Source organism: Trematomus bernacchii, unplaced genomic scaffold (assembly GCF_902827165.1).
Source record: "Trematomus bernacchii unplaced genomic scaffold, fTreBer1.1, whole genome shotgun sequence".
NCBI lineage: Eukaryota > Metazoa > Chordata > Actinopteri > Perciformes > Nototheniidae > Trematomus > Trematomus bernacchii.
The window spans coordinates 27565-40000 of NW_022987569.1; the positions used below are offsets into that span (position 1 = coordinate 27565).

Sequence of the window (12436 nt, forward strand, 5' to 3'; positions counted from 1 at the left end):
AAGTAAAGTCTGTGGGAAACCCTGCATGCCACGCCAAGTACAGGTGTTTTCAACAATAATTTAAAGGCAGCTTAATTGTTACAAAGCAAATGAGACAAGTATCCCTTCTTGATGGGATTTTCCATTCTTGTAGTTCAGATAGGTTGTTTGCTGTCGTCGCATTAGATTAGTTCAGGAATGAGTCCTAAATCCAGAAAAGTGTTAGCATTTTAGCACTTCCGGACTCTTTCGTCATGAAGTCAATGGTTTTTTGTATTAGCTTTTGTTCAGATGCCCTAAATAAGGTCTGCGATTAACACAAACTTACGGAAGGCTTTCGTGAATGTCTGAATGTTTTCTAATGACAATTTCTAACAAGTGGCTAAATTAGACTACTAAATGTTATCCCACCAAACAGCAGACTTTAGTGGTGACCTGAAGTCATAAGATCGTGATCATCAATCACACATTTGTGGCCACAGAGCTTATTTTCTGAAAAGTTTTAAAATCCAATGGAAAGTCTCATTGGCTTTTTGTCCAGAAAGCCTATGCAATGCTAACTTCCATATCATCCTACAAAAAAAACATCACCACTGCACCACTAGCCAATTGAGTTTGACCAAGACGTTCTTACCATAACAGACTATGTTTCATTGAAGAAGAAGGCACTGAACCGGTACCTCGGGGGGGGTTACATTTGTCCATAATACACCAACTCTGGTTTCAAGTAATACCATAATCAAGAATTACAAAACCTTGGCAACCGCTCGTATCCTTGGCTGGAGTTTCCAACCACTACCTCAGCCTCACTCTGCAGCGCTTTAGATAATGGCATTGTCAAAATTACTGAAATGTAAAAGCTTTTATATATTTTCTTGTGTAATAGTGTCTTAAAATAACCACATCCACTTTAGACATTAACGTAATTACTGTGAATGGTCTATTGCCAAACTGTCGCTTGAGGAAAAAGAATGGCGTTTGTGGTGCGTTTGACATTGTGGGTCAGTGTTCAGGTTCGGTGGGAAATGTGCCGGAATGCTTTCTGGCACCAAAAAAGGGTATCTGTTCCCCCTCGTAATGGCAGATGGTAGAGAGAGTGAAAGGCCAGGAGAATCACTTCCAACATGCATATCCTCTTCAATGCAGCAGAGGACAAAACCAATGCAATCCATTACTCGTTTGCAAAGTTCTCCAAATGTATTCGGCAATACACAAAGGACAGTTTAATCTACACTTCAGCTACATTCACTCCTACATACGTACTGGTTTTTGCTCAATCAAAAGATACTGTCATTTTTAACAAATTGTAAACAGAAATATGTGGTCCATGAAGTCTAAAAACGCACCTCTTTGTCACCAATGTGTGTAGAAACCTCATCCATTTCACTCACTTCTGGGTGAATGCAATTACCTTTCCACACAGGCTTAGATTGGGCTCATTTCTAGACATTTGACCTCATCAACTGTCACTTCCCTGCCCCCATCTCTCTTTACAAACCAATTTAAAGCAGGTGTGGGTGAATGGCGACTGCTTTATCTTGCTTTCTCTACATCGTCCCCTGTGTTGGAAGAAATGTACAAATCAGTAGCTGTAAAGTACAATCATTTATACTACCAAAACAGAGGTCAGTACTTGCCGTTTTCTAAGTGGCACAAAAGATGTTTCCTGCCTGAAGCAGTATTGATTTCTTCTCTTATAGTCATTTACATTGTATTATTAGCACACAGCAGTGACAGAGAGGTTGAACACTTCTTACAATATTGTCAGGTTGTATTAAAACCAGTCACTTGTAGTTAAATGAAATGCACCTCAGCCTGTTCTGTCAGAACCGCAGCCTTGGGGCTATTGATTTACTAGTGTCAAAGTGTCTTAGAGGAACTTAGATCTTATTACCATTGATGGCAGCTGAAGGGACCACCAGTGACGCAGCACTCTTTTGTTGGTATTAGTAATAGTTTAATATGCTCTTTGATGCTTTGGTGGAGCGGTGCATTGTGGTTTATGAACTCCAGAGTGCTATAATGGCAAGGTGGTGTTGGTAGAATAATATGGACCTCAGTTTGTAGTATATAAGCACTCGCTTTGTATATTTCTTATTCAGGCAGCATGCATTGTAAGCTCTCTAAGCAAAGCTAACATCATAAAGCACTGCATATGAATGAAAGAAGATGAAGCCATTCAAAAGTATTGCTCCGGAGCTCTTTTGCTGGTCAGTATCAGAGCATTTTGTAGTTTGTTTCGTGTCTATTGTTGATGTATGGTGATTCAGAATAATTATCTTGGTGGCCTTTAAATCCCTGGCCTGTTTAAAACTGTCTGGACTGTGTCTCGGCTCTTGGGAAAATCTAAATAAGGTTTGAAAAATCTCCGTTATTATGGTAAAGTCATACCACATGAATTTACTGAGAAATGTGTCTGAGCCATCGCCAGAACATTTTGGTATTTTTGGGCAATTTGTGGCTTTATTAGGCAGCCAACAATATGACAGGAAATGAAAGAGCAATGAATACAAAAGCCTGGGAAATAAAAGTTTCCCAGTGAGGTGAGCTGGCACCGTCTCTGTAGGAAAGTTGATGATAATGCAGTTTATGGTCCCTGTCGGACAATAATGTAAGCTTTTCGAGTCTCGTTCACCTTTTAGCTTTGCTTTAAAGGTACGTCTGTATTACACCATCCCTCCTCCATCCTCGTTTAATGGGTAATAACTGCATTTCTTTCTGTAAGTCCATATTCATCCATCGCCATGTTGCAGTAACTTGCATCTCATTATTTAGATTCAGTGGTTTTTCAATCTATCCTTACAAGATGACACAAACATACATGTACACATTACACACATGTTACTACAGAAAGACAAATGCTCCCCCCACTCAACCCCCTCTTGCCTTTTCCACATTAATAATAGATAATGTTTGTTTGCAATCATTTAAGCTCGTATTCACTCACATTTACCATAAAATGTCATCACTGTACACTAAATTGGCAATTAGCTATCCCTTAATTGTCTTTCCGCTTATCAAGGTACGCATATATCATATTTAACAAGAAGGATAGCGGGTTAGCGGCTAAAATAACCTTTTTCTGTTTAGGAGATTCATTTCTAATTCTAATCCTGATCTCCACTGGTTTGATTGTGTCTCAATGTGAAAACCACTCCTGAAATCAGAAGGATTTGATCATAACATCAGTGTGAATGTGAAACCCTTATTTTCTGATCATAGGGTGTGAGAATAGTTAAAGTTGGGACCCTAAACAATCTGTAATATGCTCTGTTGGGTGTGTGATACAGTGGAATTTTAATCTTTTGAAAGTCTTCTTGGATATCCCCCCCGGTCTAAAATAGAGTGAGGCTCGTCCACATACTCTGAACGCCACTCTGAGCGTACACCAGGCTATTTCTGGGTAAGATGAATGTTAGATATCCAACAGTAGGCCTGCTGATAAGGATGAGCTCGGGGAAATGCAATTGGAAAATGGAGGTATGTTTGATGGTGGTACGATTGCTGTAGGCCAAAACCTTCTCTCACTCATGTTGCATAAATCTCTCTCCAGCGTTGTATAAGTGCTATTTTCATCAGAGGCCATTATGTTGTTTTTAAAGCTGGATCATATTTTTTTTTTTTGTTGCCCGATAAGATCACATCATCTTTCAATGCAGGGATAAGCCACTAACGGGATTTAAACTGTCTTGCTGAGGACGGTCTGGGTTTTTATGACTTGTATTTGTTTGTTGCACCGAGCAGAATAAGGTGCTTACTGAAAATACCCATTTGATGAAAGCCAAACAGCTCTCTGACGGCAACCAGTTGTCTCTGTTGCTGTGGTAACCCCGGTAAGAACGTCAAAAGCGGCAGTGATGGGGTTTCTGTGGTAACTGCTGATTCGGCTATTTCTGTCTCTCCGGCTCATGTAGTGGCTGGGACTTGAGCGAGCCAAAAAGAAAGCTTATTTTAGATAAAGGGATCTTGAGAAAGGACAAAACCATGAAGGAGTCACTTGTGTTTTCTCATGGATCCTGACCTCTGACCCCAAGTCCTCCCCCAACAAATGGAAACATCTCTTCGTGAAGCAGTTTCACATCAAATATTGAATTTTTTGAAAGAGTGGAAATGTGAACCTGGTTGTGAAGCGGTTATTTCAGTCGCCACCAATACTGAGATCATGGTTTTATTGTGATTGGAGACATACAACATGGCTTGATACTCAATTGTTATTGTGAAGCGTCTAGCAATAGTAAGGAGTTGCTAATGTACATTTTAATATTTCATTCCAAGTTAATGAAAATACCAGGTATGATTTAAGCTATTGCTGTTTCAATTCGCCTTTGAGTTTTCAAAAAGAATACTACAAATGTGAACACCGTTATTCTGTAGATAACTCTAATGATTCTACAGAAAAAAGCTGTTATTATTCAGTGCTATATTATATGATATATATTTGGTCTATTAATGCTTGGTATAAACACCTGGTCTTTAAGAAATGCAGTTACCATGTAAATACATTTAATTTTTTCACTGTGAAAACAGTGGAGTAAAATAGAGCTGTATTTGTGAAGTTTTTGTTGTTGATTTGAATGGTTATCTGCTGCCTTCATCATTCATAACTTTAGTATTTAGTAAACCACAGGTTGTTCAGACAGGATCTCAACTATTAAAAAAATAAAGGGACATCATCTAAAGTCATTTGACTGGTATTCAAAATCTCCATATATGGCTCTACGGCTGGTTGTGAAAGTATTCAGGAAACAGAACCATTTGCCGCTGCCATCCGTAAGTCCAGCGGTCCTCAGTGCCAACAGTAACACAGCTCAGACCCAAGAGTCTCAATGATCAGGGGCTTGGCCAGAACCAGAGGAGGTGAGGTCATTGTGTTGAATCTCTGCACGCTCACCCCTCCTGCTTTATGCATAGCGACTTTTCTTTAAGTGTACATAATTCGTTTTTTCCATCGTTTTCGAGGTCCAAAAATTAAGCATTGGGTGTTGCAGGAATGAGTCCTAAACCTGGAGTAAGCATTTAAGCACTTAATTTGTCTCGAAGCCAATGTTCTGTTGAACATGTTTTTGGTTAGATGCCTGAAATAAAGTCTGTGGTTAACACGAGCTTAAGAGATGTTCACGTTTTTTGTTCTACGTCAGTAAATACTCCTCTCTTAAAGGTAGGGTAGGTAAGAATGGAGAAACCAGCTCGAGTGCGCTAGAATCTGAAAGTACGCAGCCGGAAAAAATCTGCCCCTTCCTTCAGACTTCCTTACAGAGCCCCTCCTCCAACACACACGAACGCGCACATGACCAATGAGGGCACGAGATAAGTTTGTGCACAGATGGAAGGCTGACAGGCAGGTAGGCCATCCAGTTATTTTAGCCGGGCCGGCTCAGATGATTGGTCGTGCTTTTTACAGCGCCACGGCTTCCACAGATGAAATATTTGTATGTATTTATTGTCAAAGCATTTAATGTATTCATTGCTATCGGGATGTTAAGAGCATTCCATGGAATATAACAAAAAGTGTTTCTGAAGTGAATTACCTACCCCACCTTTAAGTGTCTGAAGCTGAATGTTCAGAACATTAGCCGCCGTTAGCTTAGCGGTGTTGTAGTGAAGTCATGTGACAAGGATGCGGTTCCTTTATAGCCTAACGTTAGCATTTTACTTCTACCAATTGCATTTACCTTTCAACATCTAAGGGTTATTAATATGTGGAATACATATCCTACTAAACAAAACTTTTAAGTATCATAAAAGTGTTTGCCAAAGATCCTATTTTCTGCAATATTCCAAAACCCTGTTGGCTTACTCAAGTATTTTTTGTCCTCCTTTTTGGATTTCAGTATGGATGGAATTCCCATCGGGGCCGAAGCTGAAGCCCTTTGGCTAAAACTAAATGTCATTATGAGCAACGTCTAGTTCTGGATCCTTTTTCTGTGCAATAGTCTGGTTTTAAAAATGTACATTTGTAAATACTTGCATAAAATGTGTTTTGACTGAATCCAAATATTGGTATCGAGATTCAAAAACAGTAACACAGAATATTCAAGTAGTTTATTGAGCTGAGACTCATGCCTGAAGCTGTAACGTCCCTGCCGCTCTGGATGATCATATTCTTTCACAACATAGTTAGTCAGACAGAAGCATTGAGTAAAGATTAGAGAGCGACATAAACCAACAGAATGCCGTGGACGGGTCTCAATTAGTGGGATAAGTTGGACCCTCTGCTGTGGAGGGCCGAGGTGAGGAATAAAAACTGTTCTTGGCAAACTCCCTCGGCCATAATCATTATGTGTGCTTGGCTCCTGATGAAAAGGGAGTTTTTGGGAAGCTTGCAGAACGAGTTTGAATATGATTAACACCCGAGGGCTTGCATGGTATGGACAGAATATGATTTGGCTGATTCAGTTCTGTCTGCTTGCGGAGAGAAAGTCTGTGATTCTGACATCAATTTTCCACAATGACACAAAGAAAACGTCTAATTTCTCTGGTGCGTGATTGTTTCCAAATTATAGGTCTGCTAGGGAAAGGAGGAATAAATTATTGAGGCGATAATTTGACAAGTCTTGAAGCATTCTGTTTAGTGTGTCATCTTGTCGCTCTTTGCCTTTCAGATGTTAATGTAGCAGCTGAACGACTGTTTGATTTTCAGTGTAGTGTAAACACCTGGATTTAAAGCCTCTTCACCGGCACATGCTGGGATTACCTCGCATGTCTCCCAACCCTAACCCTATTTCTGAGCTTTTTAAAAGAGCCTTGTTGCTTCAAAAATGTAAAATTCTCTCTTTGATTCCTGATGGTGCTGTGAAATGAGGTCAAAATAAGAATTCAGATCCTCTTCATTACTGGTTTCCGTCTAGAAAAAGGGGTAAATTAAAGTACCGTCAGTCGAGATTGGTGCATGATAATTCTTCTTGGTGGTTGTTCATGGAAGCACGGTGATAATTGAATCAGAGGTTATCTCACAGCGGAAATCACCACATTTGTCATCATCATGTTCAAACGCTACCATAGAACTGCGGCTAACCTTGTCAGCCATTTAATTTCACCGGGCTCTCCTCCGTCTTTGTCTTAGTAGCTCAGCGGGCTGCAGACGGAAAGAAAGTGCCTTTTGACTACGAGGTCACTTGATCTAATCAATGGATCGAGAGGGAGATTCTGCGTCCGGTGAAAGCAAATGATAATGTTTCACCATCCCCTTAACAGCCACTGCTGAGGGGCTCTAGAGCAAGGCACTTAACCCCCACTTAGCCCATTAAAGCTGCTCAGTGCCCATCTCGAAAATTGGAGTGACACAGGGTGGATTTTAGGAGTAACCGCATTCCCATCAGAAAAAATTGGTGCCGGTGAATGTGTCCGCAAAGATGAAGCCAATTTTAAATACACTTAACATTTTGCTCAGGGGGAATTATTTTACACCAGTAGGACCAGTGAGATAAACATTTGTCAGAAAGATTTTAATGTCCCAGACAAAGAGAGGAAATACCGGTTAAATATTCATTTGGGAGCTTGAAAACACATAATAGAAGGCTATATAAAAGAATGACATTATCAAAACATTTACATTTGAATTATTACATTTTTTTATGTAGGACATTGCAAGTAAAACCATTCCCGTAAAAGACTATGACCAATGAGAGAGGCTTGTACTGACAAGTGTGCAGCCTAATTATTTTCACCGGACAATATGACCAAAGAGATAGAAATGTGTCCGATTTCTCCAATCACGGTCCGGCAAATACCGTCTACTAAAAACACTGAGAAGTAAACGTGTGAATGACATTATCAAATCATGTTGATTTAAATAATAAACATTTTTTAAGTAGGATATTTCAAGCAAAACAAGTCCCTTTTTAAAAAATAATAATATATGTTTATCGTAAAGGAAGAAAAACCAATGTGCTGATTCCTCTATTCAGCCAATTTATAATACATTTAAATCGTTCTCCGGGGGAATTTCTTTCACCGGACAAAATGGCCAAAGAGATTTAAATTTGTCGGACCAATTTCTCCAATCATGGTCCGGCAAATACCGTCTACTGGAAACACTGAGGAGAGAATGTGTGTAATAAAAGCAGTAGCTTGAAATCATAATGGATTCTTTTGAAGACCCGAAAACGTATTTCCGCTACAACAATCACAGGATTGAAGGACTGACTGAGCCTCGTCCATATCTGTAAATCTGCACCGAGGAGGCTCCTTCATCAATTCTGCTGTAGGGTCATTTATGGGTTGTCATGGTTACCCCTGCAGGAGGAAGGCTAAGCTAAGCAGCACCTGCCCCGCCCCCCTTCATTAAAATCCATGTTATTGATTGGCTGGACTGCCATCTACAAACCCCCGTCAACCCCCCACCCTGTATTTCTCTCTCTTCTGCTGGGTTACTAAAGAGCAAGCAGAACACAGCCCGCCTCACAATTGCGTCGGCTTGCTGTCACTCACTGAGAGCGGCCAATCAAGGAAAACAAACCACAGCCGGGGGCCCCCCCACTCGTAAATGTGCTCTGTGAAAGACAGCTAGCTGCTGCTTGGATCCCTTTATGGATCGGACAGCCAGTGGAGAAACACTATCTTGATTTCTGAGTAGAAAGAGGGACGAAAAAACTCACTTTCACTGTGTCTTTGACAACGATTTATACTGATATTTGAAAGGAGCGAAAGGCGGTGTTGGTGGATGTTTCAGGGGAATGGAGGGTAAGTAATGTGCTCTTGCTTCTTGTTGGTGTGCTGATGGCCCGCTGTGTGTAGTCTGGAGCTGTACGGTGGCTGTGCTTCTGATCTGTTCCCTTTAAATGGCCTTTGTATTGTGTTCAGCAGGTGGCCCTGTACATTTTGTATTGATATTCATGAAGTGGACGGTTTGCTCAGCGCGTGGGCGAAGGCCTGCTGTGTGTGTGTGTGTGTGTGTGTGTGTGTGTGTGTGTGTGTGTGTGTGTGTGTGTGTGTGTGTGTGTGTGTGTGTGTTGTGTGTGTGTGTGTGTGTGTGTGTGTGTGTGTGTGTGTGTTTGTGTGTGGATGTGTGTGTGTGTGTGTGTGTGTGTGTGGTGTGTGGTGTGTGTGTGTGTGTCGTTGGGTAGTGTGTGTGTGTGTGTGTGTGTGTTGTGTGTGGTGTGTGGTGTGTGTGTGTTGTCATGTGTGTGTTGTGTGTGTGTGTGTGTGTGGTTGTTGTGTGTGGTGTTTTGTGTGTGTGTGTGTGTGTGTTGTGTGTGTGTGTGTGTGTGTGTGTGTGTGTGTTACACTGGAGCAGATATCTGTGTTTACATTAGTGGCTTGTTGAGCTAGATTAATCCGGGGAAAGGGGGAGGGACAAGTCATTCAATCTTTGTGTTTATTCTCTGTTGCTGTCCCATATTTGTTTACTTTGTGGTTATGGAAAATAATAAAAAATGAAAGGTTGTTTGATAGATTGTGTCAGCCTTTGTTGCATCCCGCACGACTTCTTAGTTGTTTTTTAAAGACCAGGGGCCTCATTTATAAAGCCTTGCGTAGGATTGACGTGGGAAGGTTGCTTACGTAGGACAAAGCAAATAAATACGCACAGACATTTTCTGATTCATAAAAGACTGCCCATATTTGCCTATAAATAGTCAAAGAAACGCCCATTCATTCGTTCATTCTGACTGACGGCATGAAGAAGATCGCGGGAAATGACAGCTAAAAAAAGACATCTCACGCCGTGTCAGATTTTGGTTATTTTGTGGAGGTCGAGATAAATCATAATGTTTGGTGGATGCAGTTTGAACCAGAGTAGCAGCATGGAGGTCGGATCGTCACCAAAATAAATAAATAAGTGGTCCGAAAAAAGTTAATGACAAAAAAAATACACATAGCCTAACCTTCCTCAGGCAGTGTGTTTGTCCCGGGGACAGGAGACCCCCCCTTGATGAGAAACTGTAAGAAATGATCGGGGAATCCCTCCGGAGTGTAGTCATGACGACTGGATCTGAATTATTGTGTTGTATTTGGTGGTTTGTGTTCCAGCTGTCGATCAGCAACTATATATCCATAATCCACCAGTTAAAGGAAATACAACTAATGGATTGTGTTATATTAGCTGTACAATTTACCACATATGGTGTTCTTAGTTTCCATACCTCCTGTGTTTTACGAGCGACTTATCAAGTCTTGGCGAACGGCATAAAACATGATTAAACGTGATAGTATATAAAACCATGCTCGTATCTACAACCTATAGAAATGCAAAACGGCGTCAGTTTAAAGTAATTCTGTCCCCCTGCTTACCGCATCATTTATGAGAAAACATTTCATAACATTAACACAACATATTCGAGGTGGTTTTAAATAACATATCCGTATTTATTTATTTATCCAAGTTATGTTTGTGTATGCACTGAGGAGTCTCAAACAGGCGTTTGTTTAATCATTTTAAGATTGGCTTTAATCAATGTTTGCAAATGAATTCTTCATATTTGATAAATGAGAGGTAACATTTTATTTATGGTATGATTTCCACATATTTCTCTCCATTCTTCCTTCTGCCAACGGTGTCGCAGTTTCTCGTCTCTCCCGTTGTTGTGCTTAGTGCGTACGCCTGGGTCAGAGTGTGCGTAGAGGACCCCACATTTTCCCGTGAAGTTTGTTTTTTATAAATCGCAAACATTGCGTAGAAACTGGCGTACGCCATCTTTTGAGCGTACGCACCGTTTATAAATTATCCTTATCCATCAGCCAGCGAGTAAGCAAAGTGAATGTATAAATAAATCTGTCTGGTGCTTTATTGACTAAAATTAAAATAATTATGTCAATGCTTTTCAGCGCTCCGCAATTTGTCTGTGTTTTTGTTGTCCGTATTTAATTAAGATCACAGACATGGACAAATCTAAACTCATTGGAAATATAATAGTTACAGACAGAAGAGAACACATCTTGACAAACAGGCACACAATTAAACCAAACAAATCAGTAACATTTAAAAATGGCCCTGACCCTTTTAGCGATAGGATAAACATATTTGCAAATTCAGGATCACTTTTCTCTTACAGTGAGTCAAACACAAAAGAGAATTTAAAAGCAATGACAACTTATTTTCTCCTGGCAGACAGTTTTGAATAACTCTCTGCTAGTGTTTGTCTGCCAAGTCTTTATTAAGATAATGCTCTCTTGGATTTTGAATGTACGGTTCATTTGCATGAGTCCAACTTTCTGTCATTCACTTCCAAGTGTGCGTCTTTTACAGGCAGCCTTTTTTCAAGTAGTAAACATGATCGACTTGACTCGTTGATAATTCTCACTTTGTATTGTGGCTTATGTTGGATATGTTTTATATGTCATGGTGTTTAGGATGATCTTATAGTTGATTGATTTCCAGAGATTGAATACCAGTTCTGCTTCACACTCGTTGAAAGTACTTCTGCTGACAGCCAAAATAGATAGCCAGAATTTTAAACGTGTGATTTTGAGTATCTTTCCTGGGACAAATACAGTCTCTCTCTCTCTGTGTATGTATTTCCTTGTTGTGTTCTAGTTGAGTCTGAATTGAGCAGTGCAGGAATATCAGCTAAAATGTGTAATGCTGTGATAGTGAGTCAAAGAGCTTTAAAATAACTCTATCCAAGTATATGGGCAGCACTGGACACTTATCGATCTGTGAATGTGATAGAGCTGGTCAACCTTATTGTTAATAACACAGAACATTTACATATGCAGACACATGTATACAGTGACACACAGAAACGTACCATCCAGGGCTCCAGATTGCATCCAAAATGGTCCCAAACGGGTCATTTTTCTTAAAGTGGACCTATCATGCTATATTTGAATAATATAGTGTAGGACCATACCTATATAAGGCATATTTATACTTTTTTTTTTTCAAAATACCAAACAGATCATGCATTTTAGCCATGCCTCATTTCGCTCAATTTGACAATTTATAGCTCTGTTTTTGCAAGGGCAGATTCAGTGAGAACAGCACCATCTACTGGCCTGGCATATGTACTACAACGTCTCCAGCGCTTTCGAACGGCAATGGCCGTGGTTGTCTCCTCCTGATTGGTGGAGTTGGCCCAATAGCCGTAGCACCACCGTCCTGACGTCAGGACAGTGTTCAAATCTGGATCAGTTTTTATCAGATCTGTTGCAGCCCCTTTTTTAGAGATTTGGGTATGGAGGAAAATAGAGAGGGTTGTGTTTTCTGACACTTGGTGAGTTCCCTGGAACACCGGGGACACATATTCATGTATAAAAGACGTACAAAAGTGCATTTTGCATGATAGGTCCCCTTTAAGTCATAATGAAATGTGGTCGCATTTATGTGAGTGCATGATGATTTATGATCCACTGCAGTCACTGTTTATACCCTCCCATCCTGCAAAGTCTACTTGACAAGTAAGAAAGGGTTTTGAGGGTCAGATTTGTGCACACTGACCCAAAGTTCTCCCTTGCAAGATCGCTTTTACACTCTGAGATTCTGTTCAGAGCGCTTGTATATCATATTCAAACTCTGTTG

General features: G+C 40.4%; 1 protein-coding gene across 6 annotated transcripts in view; it reads left to right on the forward strand.

Annotated features, from left to right (window-relative positions):
• LOC117479181 (suppressor of tumorigenicity 7 protein homolog) overlaps positions 1–12436 on the forward strand; it is a 76324-nt gene that overhangs the window by 20715 nt on the left and 43173 nt on the right. The window contains exon 1 of one of the 6 annotated variants that reach the window (XM_034126187.1): positions 8466–8661. The exons of the other annotated variants lie outside the window; for them this stretch is intronic. Within the exon in view, the coding sequence (XP_033982078.1) occupies positions 8655–8661 (7 nt within the window). The 5' untranslated portion in view covers positions 8466–8654. Of the gene's footprint in view, positions 1–8465; positions 8662–12436 lie in introns of those variants that run through there. 6 annotated transcript variants of the gene reach the window in all.